The following is a 24,284-nucleotide window of genomic DNA, read 5'->3' on the forward strand; positions in this document are numbered from 1 at the left end:
GTTCACTCTGAGTAGTTCTGTTGTTAGTTGGAAGGTAACCTTATAACCTACAGTTACTTTGACTGCTACTGAAGCAGAGTACATGGCCTTGACAGAAGCTGCTAAAGAGGGAAAATGGCTGAGGGTGTTAGTTGGTGATCTTGGTTTGTATCATGACCAAGCTATTGTATATTGTGATAGTTTGAGTGCAATATGCCTAGCCAAGGATCAAGTTCATCACGAGAGAACTAAGTACATAAATGTAAGATATCACTTCTTAAGAGGTGAGCAGAGAGTTAAAGTGATGAAAATTGGTATTGCTGATAACTCTGCTGATATGTTCACCAAACCGGTTCCACAAGGCAAGTTCCAACATTGTTTGGACTTGCTGAATGTTTTTGAATTGTTAGTGGTCCCCTTTGTGGGACACTTTGAGGCATGAGGGAGAAGTCTGGGTACATCTGGCGATATTGATTTATGTTGCATTTGGTACATCTGTTATCTGGGAGAGAATTCAAGTCGAGGTGGAGATTTGTTGAAATGCCTTGAATCTGTTTGACGGCGCTTCGAACAACCTAGTACGGGGGTCTCGCTGACGGGGTCCAGGGGCGGCGCACCTGGTGGGTGCCCCCGAAACCTATTCAGATTTTGTATTCAACATATTTATTTATTTGCAGTTATTTACGTTTTTGACCCTAGGATTTAGAGCAGTGCGATATATAAACTCTCTAACCTAGAGGTGCCGTTTTTGATGTAATTCTGAAAACATTCTCTCGAAATAATATTGTTCTTCCTCTGCCCGTGGACGTAGCTAACACATTGTTAGTGAACCACATATATCTGTGTGTCGATCTTTTCTACTCTACGTTCTTTTTTGTGTTCTTTAATTATCGATTTCGTAACAGAATTTTTATTTTTTGTTGGTGCAAGAGAAGAGCAAAAAAAATTATTGGAAATAGAGAAGGTGGCATATTTAATATCGAGATTAAAAGTGTTATTTCACATACAAAAAGGGTCGATAGCAAACCAACTTTTAGAAAAAGGTCCGTCCGAGAAATTTTTTTGTTTTTTTGGATCATTTTGTACCTTTTTTCATAAATGACGCTATTTTTGCCTAAACGGTTTCGAAACAACTTCTTCCAATTATTTTCAAACCTACAATATTTATCAGCTTAACCCGCCCGAAGGTACTTGGAGTGCGATGCTCCTAAAACCCCAGGTGGAAGAAAGTCGATTGCTTCCAAAAACCTTCTGCAGAGCTTCTCTCTCTCGCTTCAGAGAAGCCCTTTGCAATTCATGGCTTCCGTTGATTCGCGACCTTCAACTTTAATTCCATTAGAAGACGCTGGCGAAGGAGAGCAAGTTGTAAGGAACGATTTCTACTTCCAAAAGATCGGCAGACCTGTTCCCGTCAAGCTCGGCGACTCCATTTTTGATCCCGAAACCCCTCCCTCTCAGCCTCTTGCTCTCTCCGAGAGTTCCGGTCTCATCTTCGTTGCCCATTTGTCTGGTTGGTAATTCCAATTACTTCTCCCATTGTCGTGATTACCATTGATTTTTCTATGATTTTATTTGATATTGAAGAAAATGTTGTTTCTTAAGGGTTTTTTGTGGTGAGGACCAAGGATGTAATTGCTTCGGCCGAGGAGATAAAAAACGGGGGAACTGGTTCTTCTGTCCAGGATTTAAGCATTGTGGATGTTTCCATCGGAAAAGTTCACATTCTAGCTCTTTCCACGGATGATTCCATTCTTGCTGCCGTCGTAGCTCGTGATATTCATCTTTTTTCAGTCCAGTCGCTGCTTGATAAGGTAGTGCCTTTCGCTGGAGCTTGAACATCATAGCATAGTTTCCGTGAAACGTCAGTTCGGATATTTGCATCAATGGGTAAAATGTCGCAATCATTAGTTATATCTCTTGCATGTCATTCTCTTACATGTCATTGCTGTCATGCAGGCAGAAACACCCTCTTCTTCTTGTTCTATAACTGATTCCAGTTGCATCAAAGACTTCAAATGGACCAGAAAGTTGGAAGATTCTTATCTGGTTCTTTCAAAGCATGGACAGTTATATCAAGGATCGGCTAATGGCTCTCTTACACATGTAATGCACGATATTGATGCTGGTATGCTACATACTTTTATATAGTAACTCATGTATAATTCTTATCGACAATTTTAAGTGACGTTTGTTAAGGTTCTCACGTTTTATATTTAATCACTGTATACTTCAAGAAAATGGATATTTTTGCTACATGTTTTCTTGGGGAGATGCTGTATTTCCCTGAACAATTTTTTCCCTGTCTACTGACTGCCCCTTCATTAAACTTAAACGATCTCTCTAAATCCTTTCTAGTCAATTCTTCCAGTGACTACAACTATTGTGACGACCTCTTGTCCTTGTATATTTCATTTAGTCATTTAAACTTTGTTTCTTATAAAAGGACCCTTTGTTCTATTCATATGTGTAAGAATGGTGTCTTGTAATTGAAATTTGAAAACAAGGAATCACTACAATCTAGACCTGGTTGTTATTGGTATTAGGCCTTAGGGAAACAGCAAAGGACCATTATTGAATTGAGACTCAATTGAAGGCTTAGAAATTTTAGGAAGGATGATGAGGGAACACTGCTTATTAGCGCAATAATTAGGGGAGCTAGGCCGGAATTAGGAATGTGATTGAAGATAGGATATTCATAGATTTTTGGACTCTGTTACTTTAACTATTTATCTTAGAGATCTTTATTTGTTCAGGAATTGAAGCTCATTTTTATTTTTGATAGTGAACAATTTTAATTATTGCATGTTTTTTCTTCTCTCTCTTGCATGTACCATGCTCCATGCCACTGTTTTTGACATATATCTTCTTCTTCTTCTTTTGCCCCTGATCTTCTGCCATTCCTTCCCCCCCAACACACACACACACAACAAAGCAATCGATTAGCATGTATTATTGTCAGCAAAACTTAGTGCATGTGGAGGAGCTATTGTTTTTGAAATTCTTTTAAATCTTATTTTGGATTTTAGTCGAATGCAGTGTGAAAGGGAAATTCATTGCTGTGGCTAAAAAGGATACTCTTACCATTTTCTCACACAAATTCAAAGAACGACTATCCATGTCACTCTTGCCGAGTTCAGGGAATGGCGAAACGGATACAGACTTTACAGTGAAGGGTTCTCTCTCTCCCCTCTCTCTCTCCTGTGTTTGTGTGTAAAAATGATATTTGCAGAATGTTGAAACATGAAGGTTTAATAATTGTGATATTTCTTGTATTTTACTTTTGTGATGTATCATGAGGGGTATGCAACCTCAGTATTTTCAGGTTGGCTACAAGTTGAGTTTGAGTTGTTAACTTGGAGTGAAGTACACTTGCATTCACCTCAGTTATCTCGATAGATATTTTTGCATGTTTTTAACTCTATATAGTTTGCTTACTATGGCGGATAGATTTGATTGGCAATGGTTTTCGTGGTTAAAGAAGAAAATTCTAGATTGGGGTAATTATTATTGTTATATGGGTTATTTGCCTAGAGAGAAATCATGCAACTTTTGTATCTATTGCTAATTCATCCCATTCAAGAGATTGAATACTAGCGAGCATATAAAATCTAACACATAATTAGCCAAAATAAATCTCCAACTGCTGGGTTTTGGGTTCTTCATGGCTAGTTTGGGAATTTGCCTCTTCCTTCCCCGTTTGTAATTCTTTTTCATTACTATATTATTCCTTTTCCAAAATTAAAAAAAACAATTAAATGAGGATTACAAGAGGAGTTCTTGATTCTCATTATTTCTAAATAATCCAGAAAATTTAGTATAATTAAAAAAACAAATGTCTGAAAACTGAAATAAATTGGAAACAATAATACTACGTACCATACAGAACTGCTATTTTTGACTTCAATTACAATCTTACGTTGGTCATTCTAGAAAGTACTTATGGTTACTATCTTTTAACTTGATTTGTGGTGATTGCTCAGTTGACTGTATCAAGTGGGTTCGTGCTGATTGTATCATCATGGGATGCTTTCAAATGACTGCAACTGGTGATGAAGAAGATTACTTTGTCCTAGTTATCAGAAGTAAGGATGGAAAAATCACTGACGTGAGTAGTTGTGATTTTCTTCCTTTTCCCCCTCATATTCCATTTCTATTTTCATGAGAATGGTTGTGTTCTTTATCATGCTTGTACTTAGAGATAAGGGTGATGATAAGGGTTGCATTTGACTTGAGAGGAATGAGAGAAATTTTAGAGGCTTTAAGAGGTATTGGGAAGAGGTGTAGACTCTTGCCACATTTAGTGCCTCTCCTTAGAAATTTGTAACTTAAGGATCTTTGTAATTATCAATTATCATCCTCTAGGCCTTGTTCTTTTGGACAGTCCTTTATCTTGTTAGGTCCATTGTTGTTTGACTCAGTTTTTTGGTTGTTTTTTACAAGCCCTTTTGTATTCTTTCATCTCTCTTATTGAAAGCTTGGTTTGTTGATGAAAAGACAATTTTGTACGTGGGCTTTATTGATGTTTAAGAGTTCTATTGTGCAAATTATTTGTGAGGCATTAGTTGATTTATCAATTGCCTACATTTTCTCTTTGGTAAATTATTGCGGGATATTTGGGGGGAGAGAAACAACAAAGTGTGTAGAGGGACTCCAGTGATGTTTGGTCTTTGGCAAGGTTCCTTGTTTCTCTTTGGGATTTGGTTTCAAAAAGAATGTTGTAGGGTTAGGCAAGTTGTTCTGTGAGATTAGTCGAGGTGTGCGTAAGCTGGTCAGACACTCACGGATATCATTAAAAAAAGGAAAAGAGAATAATGCTCAAAATACAATGATAAAACAAAAAGACGAAGAGAGAATCCTTTTACCATCATACATGAGAACCATGCAGAAATTGCTTAATATGGATTCAAAAAATCACTAACAAGAGAGGTACTTTCATCAAAATCACTAACAAGGAGTTGTGAAGTGTGGAGTTGTGATCTCCACTCCTTGTTTGGCTCAGAGTTTGTGGGTCCCACTATTAAAAAACATCAATTTTATGCTTTATTAACTCTCTACATCGTGGGCCCAAGAGTTCACAAGTCCTTGGACTTCACAACTCCCCTCTTTGCCCCAAATACCCCTTAAAGTACAAAGCAGGGGAGAGAAATCTGATTATCCCTTTTGCTAAAGAATACAATGGTTGGAAAGTTATTAGAGAGCTCCTAGGTGATTTCTTAATTGGGCCACAAAATGAAGAGGAAGTTTTATTGAACAAAACTAAAACATAAAGGAAGTTCGTCTTTTGTAGACGCAGTGAAGAAAAGTAATCAACCTCAAGTTAGAAGCGGGGGCCTTTTGAGGTGTGATGACTTGTTTGTCCCAATGATGTCGAGAGAGAGGAGTTATTACAAGAATAGACTTCCATGATGATGTAAAAATTTTGGAGACCCTTGAAAGATAACTAGAAGAAGTCTTTGCTAATAGACCTTTTACACGTAGATAAATGCTTCTTTTGTGTCCATTCATAGATTGTGCAAGATTGTTACCAATGAATGTGGGGTGGGCCACTTTTGATGCTTTCACCATAAAATGGGAGAGATGGGATACTTAGGAACACTGAAAAACTTATGCTATCCATTCATGCTTAGAAGTGGTGATCAAAGTACAAGGAAACTATTATAGATTTATTCCGTTTGAGACGAGAATATTGATGGAGATCAAGCCATCAATGCTTACGTTTATACATTTCAAGATAGTGATTTACTTGCTGGCAGAAAAGTGGAGTTTCACCATGGTTTCTCGTCGACTACGATTGAAATTTTTTTATGGTTCTGGTGGCCGGTTGAGACTCAACCTGAAAGTTGTACGATGGAATTAGTCTCCCCACGATGGATTTTTTTACCATGAACTTCCATTTCACAGGAAAAGGACACGAGCTTTTGTGTTCCAGAAAGGCATCTTGTCAAAGAGTCAGATTTAAGGAGGCATCAATTAATGACTCATGTATTCCAATGTTTGCCAACGACCATAGAGCTCTCAACTCTTTCCCCCTTCTTTGAATCAAATTTTAGGTCATGCAAACTTCCTTTTTTAAATGTCAAACAAGAGGAAGCTTTGGTGGTTTAAACATCGTTCGAAGCTGCTTTTCCAAAGATTTTCTCTATCATTTAAATAGGAAGCTTTGGTGGTAGAATATTGGGATGCAACTTAGGGAACCTAGGATTTGGGAATTAGACGAAGGTTGTTTGATTGTGAGATGTAGGCCTGGAATTGGGTGGGTTGAGTAGTTGGAGGGCTTTCGGTTGGGTCAAATAAAGTAAGGAATTAGATGGTCCTTTGATGCCTCAAGCTCTTTTTCCACCATAAGAAGTTAGAGGGCTTTCGGTTGTGTCAAGGAGAGGATGGAATTAGGTGGTCCTTGGATGCCTCAAGCTTTTTGTCCACCAAATCCTAGTATTTTGAACTCGACTATCTCGCCATATTTTAACATGCACTATGACAAAGGTGCTTTGGGATTTCAAAAATTCAAAAGGTGAAGGTTTTCCTTTGGTCCCTAGCACACAAGAGCTTATATACTCGGGAGAGAATGCAATCACAAAGTGCCCTTGCACCTTAACACTTCTATTTGCCATCTTTGTTTGGCATGCGCTCGAGTCACTAGACCATACTTTCTTACACTGCCTCTTGCTACACAAAATTGGGACGTCTTTTTGGCCTTTTCGACTTGCATGCCTGTCTTCCCAAGCAGGTGGATGGGTGGTTACCTGAATCCCTCAACAGCTGGAGTTTGGAAGGAAAGTGTTCAATCACCGGTTAACTCAAAAGCTTAAGTTGTTGGGTGTAGGTAAATCTAATATTATATCATCTAACACTCACTTGTGGACGTGGAATATGTAGACGACCCAACAAATGGAAATCAATGTTAATTGGGGAGGAAATAACATTGCAGGAGTTTGAACACATGATCTCTTGATCACCTTCTTTGACACCATGTTAAATCACTGATTGGCCAACAAAAGCTTAGGCCGATGAACAAAGGTAAATTTAATATTATATCATCTAATAGAAAGACTTTATATGAAGATTTGCTTCTTGATCCCTCTAATGGGGTTCATGGATTGAATGTATCAAGTAGACTTTTGAAGATAAGTCCACTTTTGCCTCTTCTTTTTCCCCTCTTGTATCTTGAGCATTAGTCTTTTCTCATTGTAGGAAATCAAGCTAAATGTAGGTGATGAAAAGTAATAGAAGAGAAAGAGAAGAGAGACATACAACAGTTTATATGGAAAACCCTATAACAGGGAGAAAAAACCACGATATAAAATGTTTCTTTTTAATTCTCTGATATAAACAATACAAGGAGACTACACATATAAATAGAACAGTAGTGCAAATGTGGTGGCAGGAGCAGGATCGGTCAAATCGTCCGCAGGGCATTGGTAAAAGGAAAAAACGCCCCTAGGGCAAATTCCCCCATTTTCAACACTCCCCCTCAAGTTGGGGCATAGATATCAGTAAGATCCAACATGCTAACACAAAAATCAAAAGTTTTGTTTGAGAAGCCCTTTTGTGAGAACATCTGCGATTTGTTGACTGGAGGGAATGTAGGGAATACAAACGCTGCCACTGTCTAGCCTTTCTCTGATGAAATGTCTATCAATTTCCACGTGTTTTGTTCTTTCATGCTGCACTGGATTGTTTGCTAGCTTATTGCGGCTTTATTGTCACAATAGAGTTTCATCAGGAGATCATTGTCTTGATTGAGATATGTTAGGACCTTTTTCAGCTAGATCTCTTCACATATTTCTAGACTCATGGCCCTGTACTTTGCCTCCGCACTGCTTATGACAACGACCCCTTGTTTCTTACTCCTCCAAGTAATGAGATTATCCCACACGAATACAGTACCCAGATGTTGACTTTCTATCTACAACAGAACCTGTCCAATCAGCGTCCGTGTAAGCCTCAATGCACCGTTTGTCAGACTTCCTGAACATCAACCCCTTATCGGGAGTAGTTTTCAAATATCTCAGGATGCGTTCCACAACCTTCATATGTTCTTCGTAAGGAGCTTGCATAAATTGACTGGCTGCACTGACAACGTAAGATATGTCTGGTCTAGTATGAGATAGGTAGATCAATCTCCCAACAAAACGCTGATATCTTTCTTTATTAACTGGAACACTATTATTCAAGTTACTGAGTTTAGCATTAACCTCCACAGGGGTATTAACTGGTTTACAACCTGTCATACCTGTCTCCTTAAGCAAGTCAAGAGTGTATTTTCGCTGAGAAACTTAAATCCCTTCTTTCGACTTCGAACTCCTTCAAGCTCATTCTCCTCTTTAGCTGACAATCTCTATGGCATCATCAACCAGATATGACAATGTCATCCACATACACAATAAGGACCGCAATTTTCCTTGATAACTGACCTTTTTGTAACAGAGTGTGATCTGAATGCCCTTGACTGGGCCTTGAGATTTCACAAAGGTAGTGAATCTGCCAACCCAAGCTCTTGGAGATTGCTTCAACCCATACAAAGGTTTTCCTTAGCTTACAGACTCTGTGATTGAACCGACTCTCGAACCCCCCAGAGGGAGGGGGGGGGGGGGGGCACGCTCATGTAAACTCCCTCTTCCTAAATTGGGGGGGGGGGGGGGGGGGGGCACGCTCATGTAAACTCCCTCTTCTAATTCTCCATTTAGAAAGACATTTTTTACATCAAGCTGATGAAGGGGCCAATCTTTGTTAATTGCTACTGATAGAAGGACCCGGACAGTATTTAACTTTGCCACTGGGGAGATAGTCTCGGAGTAATCTATTCCGAAGGTTTGAGTAAAGCCTCTGGCAACCAATCTCGCCTTGTACCAATCAATTGTTCCATCAGGCTTGTACTTTATTGTAAACACCCACTTACATCCAATTGTCTTGGGTCCTCTAGAAAGGGTGACCCGATCCCAAGTATTATTTTTCTTAAGTGCTCCCATCTTCTCCATAACTGCAGTTTTCCATTTAGGAATCTCCATTGCCGAATGTATAGTGCTTAATTATGTCTAGGCTTGTAGTAAGGACCTTGAATTCAGGGGACAGATTGCTGTAAGATAGGTAGCTCTGCAGTGGATACTTTGTGCAGGATCTAGTACCTTTCCTCAAGGCAATGGGAAGATCGAGAGAGGCATCATAACTTTTCTTCTCACCCGACTCCCCACCACATTCAGCCTTCTGCTTAAGAGTCTCATCTTCTGAGGAACCTTTTGCACATTCACCCTCAAGAGTATCATCTATTGGAGTAGTTTTTTCGAAATTGTCATCATTTGCAACCACAACTTCATCGCATAAGGTGTCCTTGGCACAATCATCGGTACTGTCGAGGATTTCTCTGCTTTCACCCTCATCATTTTCAACACAAACATCGTTATCACTAGAGGTAGGAATACCAGTACTTGGAATTGATGCTGGGTCCAACTCATGGACCGGAGCCGGAGAAGTAACAGGCTACACTATTTTCTTTCTGAGATTCATCCTATAGTATGTTATCCATGGAACTTGTTTGGTCGGAAGGAAAGTCTTGTCAATATCTAGGTTCAGGCTCAGGAAGAACACTCCCAGGTTTAGACTCGGGAAGAATAATCCCAGGTTCATCATAACCCTAATGAACTTGGACTCCAATTAGTCTCTTCACTAGTACTCTCCCTCTGAAGATGATTAATGGGAAAGAAAGGTTGATCTTCAAGGAAAGTGACATCCATCGAGATAGTATTTTCGTGAGGACGGGTGATAACATTTGTACCCACGTTGATGAAGGGGATACCCAATAAAGACACACTTCTGAGCGGGGAGAGTGAGTTTAGTGCGATTAGGACCATGGGCATGGACAAACACGACACACCCAAACACCCGAAAAGGGACATCAGGAACAAGGTGGTTATTGGGGTAGAACTCCTTGAAACACTCCAGAGGGGTGTGAAACTTTAAGATACGGGAAGACATTCGGTTTATCAGGTGGGCTGCCGTTAAGATAGCATCCCCCGCCAAGTAGGACGGGAGGGAAGTAGATAACATAAGAGAGCGAGCGACTTCAACGAGATGACGATTTTTTCGCTCAGCCACCCTATTTTGTTGAGGAGTGTACGCACACGAACTCTGATGGACAATTTCCTTAGAGGCTAAAAATTCCCAGAATGACTTATTGAAAAACTCACAATCGTTATCACTCCGAAGGATGATGATTTTTGCATTGAACTGGGTTTTCACAATGGTATAAAACTGTTGAAATACTGATGAGACCTCAGACTTATCGGTGAGAAGGAACACCCAGGTAAGTCGAGTGTGATCATCAATAAACGTCATGAACCAGCGTTTGTCAGTAGAGGTAGTGACGGGTGAAGGACCCCAAACATCACTATGAATAAGAGTGAACGGTTTAGACGGCTTATATGGTTGAGATCTCAATGAGACACGATGTTGTTTAGTCCGAATACACACATCACAAGTCAGACCAGAAATATTAATATTATGAAACAGATGGGGAAATAGATATTTCATATATTGAAAACTCGGATGCTCGAGACGGAAATGACATAACATGTAATCTTTTTCGGAAGTAGAAAAACAAGATGAAAGCAAACTAGTCCTATCAAATGACCTAGAAGAAGTATTTGCATTAAGGAAATAGAGCCCCTTATCATGCCGAGCAGTGCCAGTCGTCGTTCTCGAGCTCAGATCTTGAAAAACAATAGCATTGGATGAGAAAGTGACCTGACATCCCAAATCTCTCGTAATCTTACTAACAGATAATAAATTATAAGAAATTTTGGGAACATGCAACACATCTTGTAAGGTTAAACCCTTAAAATGTGAGAGATGACCCTTTCCTGCCACAGGAGCAAAGAATCCATCTGCAATTCTGATTCTCTCGTTACCAGCACTTGGACAATATGAAATGAACTGGTCAGAAGAGCCGGTTAAGTGATCCGTAGCCTCCAAATCTAGAATACACGACTTGCTACCATTAACACTAATAAGACCAAAGGATTGAATCGTACTTGACTGGGCAATCGCACTGACATCCACAGCACTGGAGTCATTTGGACTAGTTCCCTGATTCTGAGGCTGAGAGTTGCCATTAGCTGACTCACCTACTAACGCTCGTCCGGACCTTGACTGATGTCGTCTACTATTAGGCGGATGACCATGCAACTTCCAACACTGATCTTTGGTGTGCCAAGGTTTTTTCAGTGTTCACATACTGGGGGAGGCTTACTGTTCTGTTTATCATTAACAGGACCAGGACCAGATATTTTAAATGTAGCGGAATCTGTCAAAGAGATCAGTAAATTGTTCATGGCAACTGGACTTGTCTTCCTCCAGACGAATCTCAGAACAAACTTCCATGAGGGACGGTGTCGGACGATGGCCTAAAATTCGACTCTGTACGACATTGAACTTAGAATTCAGGCCTGCAAGGAAATCATAGACCCGATCGGTTTCGTCAAACTTGAAGTGTTGCACTCCTCCGCAGGGACAATCCCAAACCATCTCACGACATAGGTCCATCTCTTGCCATAGTAACGACAATTTATTGAAGTAGGCTGTTACTTCCATCGTTCCTTGTTTGCATTCATGAACTTGCTTGCATAAGGTGTAGAGCTGAGAGGCATTTTGTCATTTGGAATACAACTTCTGAACGGCATCCCAGATGTCTCGAGCAGTAGTAGCATATAGTAGGGGTTTTCCTATTTGAGGTTCCCTGCTACCTATTAACAGAGATCGAGGTAAAGAATCCTCCCCCTTCCAGATACGTTCTTGAGGATCACCTGGTCTTGGTTTCGGTATCTCACCCGTTAAGTACCCAAATTTATGACGACCCTCGAGGGTCATCTTGATAGATTGTGACCAATAAAAGTAGTTTTGACTATTCAATTTTTCTCCAACAATAAAACCTGCAGAGTTTCCCATAGACCCAGACAATAAATGTGCTGTAGGTAAAGTAGGGAAAGAGGTTATGGGATTTTCGGAGTACATCGGTAGATTAGAAGGGAAATCTGATTGAATACCTGAAGTCGTCTTAAGTGCTTCTCTGAGGCGGCTATCTGTTGTTGAATAGACTCGTTTTGTTGTTTAAGCTGAAGTTGAAGTCGGGTGAATTGTTCTTGGATCTCACTGGGTACTGTACTGCCTTGCGCTCTTGGGTGCATATAGTCAAGTTTCTATCCAGGATACGACGAAGATGATTCTTCTACCTCAAATCTGCCATCCACAGGAACTTGTTGACTGAGATTGCCACCCAAGCTTAGCTGGAACGAAAGCACGGTCGGTGTTGGACAGTAACCACGGATGGGATCAACGGACTTCGGTTAGGATCGGGTACAGATAGCAGCTGGGATGGAAGTGCTGCGGCCGGAATCGGCTGGGTCACGGCTGAGGGGGTCCATGTGCGCGGTAGGGTTGGTCTAGAAGGCTCCGACCGGTTGAAAGTCGGATGGGTCGGGCTGGAAATTGCCAACTGGCTGGCGTTTGATTGTGGATGGCTCGACGCGAAGCTAAAAGCCGCTAAACATCTGGCTTCTGATCGTCCAAGGCCCGCCGTGTGGGTTCGTTTGGTTGCTGCGCGGGTTCGTCTGGTTGCCGATCCAGTTGGCTGCCTGTCCTCCTGATTGGGCTGATCCAGTCGGCTAATGAAGATGTGGTAGAATCGTCTGGAAGTATCGTTCTATGGCGTTCTATACGACAGTGGCTATATCGGTGGTTTTGGTACCATTGTTGTCGCCAGATGACACTTGTGATTCTCTTGTTTGGTTTTCCTCAATGGTGGCCAGGGTTTCATCTCCATGCTTTGATACCATGATGAAAAGCAATAGAAGAGAAAGATAAGAGAGACACACAACAGTTTACGTGGAAAACCCTATAACAGGGAGAAAAAACCATGATATAGAATATTTCTTATTAATTTTCTAATTCAAACAATACAGGGAGACTACACATATAAATAGAACAATAGGAAACCCTAGGGCACTGGTAAAAGACAAAATGCCCCTAGGGCAAACTCCCCTATTTTCAATGGTAGGAAATCAAGCCACAATTGTAAATTAGAGAATTAATTTAGATTATTTCCTTATATCTTGTAATTTTATTCTTTCCTTATAAGTGTAGATTAGCTTAATTTCAGCACACTAATTGATAATCCTCTTGTATATATTGAGTCTTTCTCAATCACTTAAGTAATAAGAGAAAATATCATTTTCTATACCTAGCTTCATGGTATCAGAGCCAAGGTTCTGACCCAACCAACCGTCTTCCAAATCAATTTCACTGTTGACCAATTTTTTCGTCAATCAGATCAGTCTGAAATTGGTCCATTCGTGTTGTTCAGTCTCATCCTGTTTGCATCACAGTCGTGCATCACCTATCACCGCCACTCTTCATCCTCACCATCTTTATTTATCCTCGCACGAAGTCCCATCCTTGCAAGGTTGAAGCCTTCACCGTAGTAGCCTTCACGCGACATTCGTCCTCCAGATTTGGGTTGATTCCTACTCTCTAGATATGTACCTCAACTCCGGCACCGCCGCCGATTTTAAATTAATAAAGTTTTTTTTTCTCCCTCTTGTTTCAATGACAGGAGAAGAACTTCAAGTTACCAACTTCACCGAGAACAACAATACTGAAATAACATGCACAAACTGACAAACTCAAAGGCCCTAATTATCTTCAATGGTCTCAATCTGCGATGATGTTTATATATGGTCGTGGACGAGAAGACTATATCACGGATAAGGCAACTTCACCTAAATCCGAAGATCCAACGTTTTGCATATGGAGGGTTGAAAACAATCAAGTTATGAGTTGGTTAATCAACTCAATTACTACTGAAATCGGAGAGAATTTTCTCCTATGTTCAACCGCCAAAGAAATTTGGGATGCTGCTCGAGACACCTCAAATCAAGAGATCACTGCCGAACATTTCCAGATTGAGATCACTCTTCAAGATCTCAAACAAGGTGACTTATCAGTTACAACTTATTACACCACTTTATCTCGCTGTTGGCAATAGTTGGATTTATTCGAAAATCATGAATGGAAATATTCTCTTTCGAAAAATTGTGGAGACAAAAAGGATTTTCAAGTTCCTTATGGGGCTTAATAAATCTCTAGATGAAGTTCGTGGTCAAATCCTCGGTACTAAGCCATTACCTAGTCTTCGAGAAGGCTTTTTTTTTCTTTTCTAAAGCTCGTAGAGAAGAGAGTCGAAAGAAAGTAATGATGAGCCTAACTGAACATCCTCTTACTCCAAGTGGATCTACTCTTATTTCCCAACAAGATCATGATCCACTCGCTCTTGTTGCTCGAGGTGATAGTCGGCAGTGCAAAGGACGACGACCATTGTGCGACCATTGTCATAAATTGGGACATATCAAAGACACTTGCTGAAAATTACATGGAAAACTCGCAAGCCAAATGCCGCAAGATCAGACCACGAAACTAGGGCCAATGCTGTTGTTTCTGAAACTTCAAACCAACAACCACTGACGAAAGATTTGTTGGACCTGCTCCATCAATTGCTGAATAAAACAAATCAACATTCAGTAAGTGGTTTTGGGACTGGGCAACTACAAGGTATCCAAAAGCCTCGTGCTCTCCATACTCAAGCCCTTCCATCTGAATGGATAGTGGACTCTAGAGCATCAGATCATATGACAGGTGTTAGATCTTTATTTTCATCTTTCTCTCTCCATACAGGAAACCTTTCCGTTCGAATTGTTGATGGTACACTCGCTAAAGCAATTGGGATTGACAGTATTCAAATTTCAAGCTCCATAATTCTTAAATCAATACTATTTGTACCACAATTGGAGTATAATTTGTTATCCGTGAGTAAGTTGAATAAGGACTTGAATTGTGAAACTAAATTCGTTGCCAACTTTTGTATTTTTCAGGACCGGGGATCCTATCTCCTCTACCATTGAAAGTTTTTGGATGCACTGCATTTGTTCATATACATTCCCACTATCGTAGTAAACTTGATGCAAGATCTATGAAATGCATCTTCTTCGGATACTCTCCAAACAAGAAAGGGTACAAATGTTATCATCCTCCAACTCACCAATTCTTTCACAACATGGATGTCACATTTTTTGAAAAACAGTCATATTTCCCAATTCTACGATTTAGGGGGAGCATTCTGATCTTGAATCACAAAACTGGGACTGTATTCCTGACTTTCCTCTAATCTCATTTTCTGAAAATGATCACGTGCCTTCTTCTGAGCAAATTCCTTATGAAAATGCTCACGTGCCCTCTTCTGAGCAAGTTTCTATATCTACCTTTGAGCCTGAACTGCAAGTATACTCACAAAAAGCAAAGGAACGTGAGAGAAATGAAGTACAATCTACACAAGTTCAGCAAAGTCAAGATCTAAACCAAAATCCTAATGTCTCTAAAATAGGACACGAGACTTCAAAAGATTACATGGACAGACCTATTGCTCTAAGAAAAGGTGTTCGCTCATGTACTCGACATCTTATATAGTACCACTTATCTTATACTAATTTGTCATCACTTTTTAGAGCATTTGTGACGTCACTAGATTGGGTACAAATTCCAAAAACTGTACAGAAAGCATTACAAAAACCTGAATGGAAAGCAACTACTCTAGAGGAATTGTAGGCCCTTGAGAAAAATGGAACATGGGTTCTTACAGATTTGCCCCCAGGTAAACGCATAGTTGGATGTAAATAGATTTTTTCAACCAAACATAAACCAGATGGCAGTATAGAGAGATTCAAAGCTCGCCTTGTGACCAAAGGATTTACCCAAGCTTATGGATTGACTATCAGAAAACCTTTGCTCCAATTGCCAAGTTAAATACTATCCGGGTATTTCTTTCTATTGCTGCCAATTTAGATTGGCCATTATTTCAATATGATGTAAAGAATGCATTTTTAAATAGTGATCTAGTAGAGGAAGTGTACATGAATATACCCCCAGGATTTGAGGACAAATATGCTAGAGGAAAGGTATTAAACTCAAGAAGTCTCTTTATGGACTAAAACAGTCACCTTAAGCCTGGTTTGAAAAGTTTACCACTGTGTCGATTCTGTTGAAACAAGATGGCTATACTCAGTGTCAATCTGATCATACTCTATTCATCAAACATTTCTCCCCAAGTAAGATTACCGTGTCAATAATATATGTTGATGATATAATTCTTATAGGAAGTGTTTCCAATGAGATAACTCAGACTTAAGCAACTCTTGTCAAAGACATTTGAGCTCAAAGACTTAGGATATTTAAGGTACTTCCTAGGGATGGAGGTAGCAAGATCAAGCAAAAGAATTTCTGTCACTCAACAAAAATACACTTTAGACCTCTTAAAAGAGATTGGAATGAGTGGTTGCAAACCAGCTGATATACCTATGGATGCAAATTCAAAACTTGGAGTTAATCCCGAAGATGAATCAATTGATCGCGACAGGTATCAACGATTGGTGGGAAAATTGATATACTCGACTCACACCTGACCAGATATTAGCTTTGTAGTTAGCGTGGTAAGTCAATTTCTGAACAAACCTTCTAAGAAACATATGGAAGCTGTGTATAGAATATTGAAATATCTCAAACATGATCCTGGAAAAGGCCTTATGTTCAGAAAAACTATGACTAGATCACTAGAAGTTTACATGCAGATTGGGCTGGATCCCCTATTGATCGTAAGTCAACGTCGGGATATTACTCCTACATATGGGGTAACTTAGTAACCTGGTGCAGCAAGAAACAACAAGTTGTGGCTCAAAGTAGTGCTTAAGCTGAATTTTGATCATTAGCTTATGGAATTTGGGAAGGAATTTGGCTAAAACGCCTTCTCACTGAACTTCGAATTAAGACTGAAGGTACTATAGAAATACTGTGCAATAATCAATCTGCCATAGCCATTGCAAGAAATCCAATACATCATGATAGAATGAAGCATGTCGAGATAGATCGTTACTTTATCAGTGAAAAGATTGAGACAAATACTATAACTTGAGATATGTGCCATCCCAACAACAAGTCGCCGACATATTAACTAAGGCTTTGCATCGACCAAACCTTGGTGGACTAATTTCCAAGCTTGGAATGACTAGCATATACCATTTAGCTTGAGGGAGAGTATAGGAAATCAAGCTAATTATGCAACTCTAAATTAGAGAATTAATTTAGATTATTTCCTTATATCTTGTAATTTTATTCTTTCCTTATAAGTGTAGATTAGCTTAATTTCAGCACACTAATTGTTAATCCTCTTGTATATATTGAGTCTTTCTCAATCACTCAAGTAATAAGAGAAAATATCTTTTCCTATACCTAGCTTCATTCATTATTTCAATGAAAAGTTTCGTTTCTAAAAAAAAAAAAAAAACAAAAAAGATAAGTCCACTTCTTTTTCTACTTTTTGAGATTTTGTACAACTAGATGCTTTATGGTGGAGTCATAATCACATTAAATTTATTTGTAATGGATTCACTCCATGATCGTTCATGATTGGAAGGCTTTTTGTCCGTAGGTTTCTTGAGTGGGGAGCCCTCTTTCCCCAGCCTTTACGTCGTTTTGTTCCTTTCTTTCTTTCTTTCTTTTTTTTGTTACAATCAAACCAAGGAAGGGATTTATCATGAAATATCCTATGGTTCCTGTCAAACCAAATTTTGGAAAGGAGAGCTTTGATTGGGTCGATCATAGTTGAGCTTTATTAGATGGATCATGTGCAGTCAATCTTATTAGTAGAAAAGGAGTAGTTTAGACTGGAACTAGAGTGGATGGGCAGATAGTTGTTTGAGGGGAACTTTAGCAGTATTTTATCAAGGGAATGATTGTTAAGGTTGTGACTGAACTCCTCCATGGATTAAGAAATGGGAAAGAACAGACAGGAGTGGATTTTATTTATTTATTTATTTTTGTCTTGACAAAATCTTATATTTATCTGTGAATCATGTATTATGTTATTCTTATTAGTGCCCTAGATTCAAGGTCAATCATATTGGATTAAGCCTTCACCTTCGTTTTCTTGGTTGTAAATTTGTTATTATTATTCTGATCTTCTGAATGAGAATTATGTAACTTTATCTGAATTCGACAGTGAAAGTTGAGAATTATCACAGTATCATAAACCGATCAACATGATGTGGTTATTATGTTATTTATTTATTTTATATGTTAAGTAGATTAATTTTTGTAACCCTCTTTTGTAGGTTTCTTCAAACAAAGTTTTGTTATCATTTCGTGATATACATTCAGGTTTCACTCGTGACATTTTGCCTGGTGATAGTGGGCCTTGTTTATTGTTGAGTTATTTGGATAAATGGTATGCAGAAATGACTTGATCTGATTTAAGCTCTGAATGTTTGAAATTGATTTTTTCTTCAAATTCCTTATTTTCTTTACTACTTTTTCTTCATTTAATAAAGTTTTGGTTATCACTTCTTCAAATTTTCTTTCTTCTTTCTGTTACCGTGGGATTAATTTTTAATTATGAACCTACTTGTCAAGTTTATTTATTTTCTCTTTCTTGATTTGGATGCAGCAAGCTCGCAATTGTTGCAAACAGGCTCTATATGGAAGACCATATTGTGTTGCTTGGTTTGTTGCAAGAGGTTGAGAACGAAGTTGCAGTTATTAATATTGATAGAAATACCTCTCTCCCGAAGATTGAGCTTCAAGGTTAGTGATCTCATGATTCATGTTCTGAAAGAATTCTGAAACTTTATTAAAAAATGATGCTGATTGCTGAGTAGAGGATATAACCTAAAGTTACCTATATAAAGCATACAAGTCAGCCTAACAGCTTGTATTTAGCTCAAAAAATAACTAATCTTGCGGACCTATTTGTTTAGAATGAGATATAGCACCTGGCTCATCAAGAAGGTTTGCTTTTTATAGCTTGCCGGGGTGTGTGCGACCTTATGGGTTTTTTGAGGGGAGCAGAATTTAGAAGGGTGAAAAGGGACCATAGTGAGGTTTGGTCTCTTGTTCGCTTTCATGTTTCTTTATGAGATTCGATTTTGAAGACCTTTTGTAATTATTCTGTTCGTTTAGAATGAGAATAAGATATAGCACCTGGCTCATCAAGAAGGTTTTGCTTTTTATAGCTTGCTGGGGTGTGTGCGACCTTATAGGTTTTTTGAGGGGAGCAGAATAATAGGGTGTTTAGAAGGGTGAAGACGGACCATAGTGAGGTTTGGTCTCTTGTTTGCTTTCCTGTTTCTTTATGAGATTCGATTTTGAAGACCTTTTGTAATTATTCTGTTATTTTCCTTGATCTTCCTCTCCTTAATTGTGAATACATGTGGTCCTGGGATAGGCATCCCCATTCACTCATTGATTGACAGGTTTGTCATCACTAAAGGCTGCCTAGATAAGTATGGGGAAGGCTAAGAGAGTTACATCTGACCACTTCCCTATCCAACTAACTCTTGGTAAGCAGAAATGTGGTCCTACTTATTTCAAATTCCACAATGGTTGGATGGAACACTAGGCTGCCTCAGACACGATTTTATTCAGAAACTACCAGGAATTAAAGATGTGGTAAAAGAATGGAGTCACACCTTTGGACAGATTGTAGACACCAAAGCCAATTCACAGATGGAGCTAGAAATCATTGGTTCCTTAGAAGAAAATGAACCACTGGACCCTGAAAGTTCTTAAAGAAGAGTTGATAGCAGATCTCAGCTTCTCACCCTTGCTGCCAATGAGTAAAATATGTGTAGACACCTCTGTAAGTTTAAGTGGCTAACTGAAGGTTTTTTTTGGATAAGGCACATTTCATTCTTAAATGAAATGAGGAGAAACCCCACGCTATTTTCAATTGGAAACAAGGTAAGATAAACTAAAATGGGCAAAAAATAAAAAGCAGTAGACAGCCAAATCTATTACATAAGAATGAATCCCTAAAAAGACGACTGTTGTGCTCTCCCCAAAGAGACCAAAAGAAAGAACGCAGAATGAACAACCAAACCATCTGTTTAGAAGCCCCAAATAGATGACCCACAAAAAGAAATGAAAGGATATCATGAATGTTATTTGGACACACTGAAAACCATCTAAAAGCATCCCAAGTAATATGCAAAAAATGGGAAGCGAAAGAACAATGCATAAACAAGTGAGCAGGAGTCTCGTAATTATGTTGACACATGATACACCAAGAGGGAAGGGACTAAGACACATGTAAAGCATCCATCGTTGTAATCTATCAGCAGTATTAATAGCACCAAGCTGAGCTCCCATAGAAAAAAATTAGTGCATGTTTTGGAGTGATTTTGAAATTGTTAGAGTCACTTTTGTCATGTTTAAATCACTCCAACAAATGACTTTAATTTCTCAAAATTAATTTAATATTTAATTTTATACTTTTAAATGCAATTTTCATATCATCATAATTGGTTGTGAATAATTAAAAACATGTTTGAGAGAGATTTTGAAAATGACAAAAGTGATTTTAACTATTTTAGAATCAACTCTCAAACATGCCTTTTTCGTAGAAAAATGATCTTGCAAGATGATAGAAAATAGATCCTTTGTGTGAGGTGCCATTGAAGCCATCAAATCAGCCATAAGAGATTTAACTGAAAAAGATGAAAAAGGTTCAAGAGACCACGACCTAGAATCTGGAGATGAACAGAAACGAACATTAGATAATAAATGAGATAAGGTAGCCCATTCCAATGTCTCCAAATCATGAAAATTTCAGAAGAGGCCCAACCAAAGTTCTGAATCAACATTCTAGTAACTGGCAACCGTAGCATTAGGAAAACATGCAAGTCGATAAAGACGAGGACATGCAATCGAAAGAATACCACAACTAAGCCATGAATCCTTCCAAAAAGATATAGTAGAGCCATTACCCATATGATTAGTAGCAACAACAAAATTAACAATATGACTAATATACCACTAAACAGATTTGTGAAAATCATGAGAATAGCAAGGGTCCGAACACACAATTTACGATAATACTTGGCTACAATAAACTGTCTTCACAAAGCATCAAGCTCAATAATAAAGCACTGGATCCATTTAGCCAAAAGGGAAATTTTATGATAATGAAAATTTCCAACACCAATACTACCCAATAGTTTCGGACGTTGAACAATCTCCCAATTCACATTGTGAACTCTACCATCACCATGAGAGCCTTCCCAAAGAAAAACCACGAACCAGTTTATCATCACTCTTAATGATCTCTGAGGGAGCACGGTATAAGGACCAATGATAAATAGGCATGTTGGAGAGAGTAGCTTGAATAAGCATATGCCAAGCACCCTTAGAGATTAAAGAATATTTTAAATTGTGAAGTTTATGATGAATTTGTTCAAAAACCGGTAGCTAAAAGCCAATAGACTTGGAATTTCCACCCAACGATAAACCAAGATATGTTGCAGGCCAGTTATCCCTTTTACAACCAAAAAGTATTGAGGATCTAATCTCAATCCGATTCATTGATATTAGTGCCCAACAACACTGTTTCTCATAAAAAAGATGTTAATGCCCAACAACTCGCTCTTAGCAAGATTAATTTTCAAACTAGAAGCACATTAAAAAATATGAACTGTGAGATGAACCAAACTTTCTTCTCTTTTGTCATCGTCTTCGAAGCTTTCCCCTTAACACAACTAAGTTATAATTTCATAAGTAATAGTAACTTTACTTCATCATGAGACCTCACAGATGAACCAATGCTTGTCAATCTGCAATTAAAAATAATAATGTATTATCAACAAATTGAAGATGGCTCAACGTGAGAGGATTGACTAATAGGATGGGAACCAATAAGACCGAAAGATGAACTATGCTCCATAAGACGACTCAAAAAATCTGCCACTAGAATAAATACAAAGGGGAAAAGTAGGTCACCTTGTCTGATACCATGAAAATGAGTAATATTTCCCCTTGGTTGACCATTGATAATGATAGAGAAGTTAGCACTTAATTGGTGTAATTTGAGTATCTCTTTTGTAATTGTAGTTTATTTAACCTACCGTCCAATTAAAATTCTTTATTCTAATCGAGACGGATGATCTCATAATTTTATAATTTCATTTTATCAATGAAATGCTTATGTTTCTTTCCTTTTTTTTTTTTTTTTTTTTTTTTTTCGTTTCTTTTTGATAAGAAACAAAAGAATATATTCATAAAGGACTGGGGGATGAGATGACCCCCTTCCCCCCGCACTAATGTGTAAAAGCCTTCCAATGGTTGAAAATCATGGAAAGGCTATAATTACAAAAGAATTTGGTGTAATTGGTGCACCATCAAGAAGCTGTATGTTGAACAACAGTCCAAAAAGAATAAAAAAAAGCAAACTTATCTTAAAATTTTTTACCATTCCTTTCTTTCCAAGTGCACCATAAGAGGTCCTGTGAAACGCATCTCCAAAGGATATTCTCTCTAGCATCGAAAGGACTATCGTCTAGCCCACCAAACATCCAGTCATCAATTTTGCTTGGGAGGCAGCAATCCCAAAAATACAAGATAAGAGATTCCACCACTTATAAGCAAAGCCACAATGCAGGAAAATGTGATCAAGGGACTCCTCAGAGTTCAAGCAAAGGCAGAAAACAAAGGGGCTAAGAGAGGAGTTTTTAAGCTTCCTTGGGAGCTCTTCGTGCGTATTTAGGCTTCTATAAGCAAGGGACCAAAGGAAGAACTTCACCTTTTTTGGAATTTTGAGCTTCCAGGCGAGACTCACCATGGAAAAATTGAGGGAGAGTTTCTCTGAGTGATATTCAAAAAGGTTGTTCTAGTTGTGAACTTCCCTGAGGGATTTAAGTTCTAGTTAAGGCAATCATGGTCATTTTGGGGTATCCAAGTATTCAAGATTTCCACTATAGCGATCATATCACCCAATTCTCTATCCCAAACATTTCTTCTAAGGCCAAGATCCCAAGACTGATTAGAAGCGCACCTCTAAGTTCCAATTAAGGCAATCATAGTCATTCTGGGGTATCTAAGCATTCAAGATTTCCACCATAGCGATCTTATCACCTAATTCTCAATCCAAAACATTTCTTCTGAGGCCAAGATCCCAAGACTGATTAGAAGCGCACCAACAATCAGCAATCACAACATCCTTTTTCAAGGACAAAGTAAACATGTTGGGAAATTTCCGAGCGAGGGGTTCAGAGTCGCATCATCTTTCCTTCCAAAATCTGATAATTTTTCCCGTCACCTACAATAAAATCCAGAGCCATTTCATAAGGAGTGCATTGTTCTTTTGAGGTAGAGTTCCAATTGACAAGGTGTGAAGTGGGATTGGAAGGTCCCTGTTCCAAACAAAGTCTTTAATGATCTTCTCAAGGCGATTGATAGTAGTAACCGGAGATTGCATAAGTGAGAAAAAATAGCACAGATGACTGTTAAGAATCGATTGAGCTAAAGTCAGTCTGCCATCTTTAGAGAGGGAAATACCTCTCCATCTGTCCACCTTCAATCTGAGCCGTTCCTCTAGGTTTTTCCAAGATTCCTGTGCACTTTGATTACCACAAATAGGAAAACCTAAGTAGGTGAAGGGAAGGTTGTCCACCTGGCACCCAAACTTAGTGCCATAAAGATTCACTTCCTCTCTTTCAAGGTTAATGCCAATAATGGAGGTTTTATTAACATTAAGAGACATCCACGACCCTAAAAGGAAGAGGTTGACACCTGATCACCATGTTGAATCTTTCTCCCACGAGCAAAAAAGAAGGGTGTCATCCGCATATTGAAGGTGGGTTAAATCAAAATTCATAGTACCAAAGGAGAATCCTTTGATAACCCTCCTTTCGTTGCAATAATGGATAAGACTACTAAGGGCATCACCCACAATTGTGAAGAGAAATAGAGCTAGAGGGTCTCCTTGACGCAGGTCCCTTTTGGCGAAGATTTTACCTCGCGGTATACCGTTAACAATGATAGAGAAGTTTTCAAGGATAGGCAGCCCTAAATCCATTTCCTCCATCTTCTACCAAACCCCTTAAATTTCAAAATCGCATCAAGGAAGGACCAGTCAATCTGATCATAAGCCTTCTTGAGATCTAGCTTTAGGAAGGCTCCTTTTTTCCTGATAGAATTCCACTCCTCAAGGGACTCAGATGCAGTCAAAATAGCATTGAGAATTTGCCTCCTTTCCACAAAAGCCATTTGAGAGTCATACACAATGGAAGGGAGAACTTTTTTCAGCCTCTTAGCAAGCACCTTAGAAATAATCTTGTAAAGGGAGGTGACCAAACTAATAGGTCTGAAATCACTGACTCGTGAAGCCAACTTCTTCTTTGGGATAAGACAAACGTACATCTCATTGCATTGCTTGTTGATAA

General features: G+C 38.8%; 1 protein-coding gene across 2 annotated transcripts in view; it reads left to right on the top strand.

Moving 5' to 3' along the window:
- The first annotated feature begins 1,116 nt into the window (after nt 1–1,116).
- The window catches only part of LOC120081376 (nuclear pore complex protein NUP214), a 38,982-nt gene continuing 15,814 nt past the window's right edge, over nt 1,117–24,284 (top strand). For both annotated transcript variants that reach the window (XM_039036195.1, XM_039036196.1), the window contains exons 1-7: nt 1,117–1,489; nt 1,582–1,790; nt 1,936–2,104; nt 3,006–3,152; nt 3,960–4,084; nt 18,186–18,298; nt 18,518–18,654. In XM_039036195.1, the coding sequence (XP_038892123.1) occupies nt 1,276–1,489; nt 1,582–1,790; nt 1,936–2,104; nt 3,006–3,152; nt 3,960–4,084; nt 18,186–18,298; nt 18,518–18,654 (1,114 nt within the window). In that variant the 5' untranslated portion in view covers nt 1,117–1,275. The remainder of the gene's footprint in view (nt 1,490–1,581; nt 1,791–1,935; nt 2,105–3,005; nt 3,153–3,959; nt 4,085–18,185; nt 18,299–18,517; nt 18,655–24,284) is intronic.

The sequence above is a fragment of the Benincasa hispida genome, chromosome 7 (assembly GCF_009727055.1).
Source record: "Benincasa hispida cultivar B227 chromosome 7, ASM972705v1, whole genome shotgun sequence".
Classification (NCBI taxonomy): domain Eukaryota; kingdom Viridiplantae; phylum Streptophyta; class Magnoliopsida; order Cucurbitales; family Cucurbitaceae; genus Benincasa; species Benincasa hispida.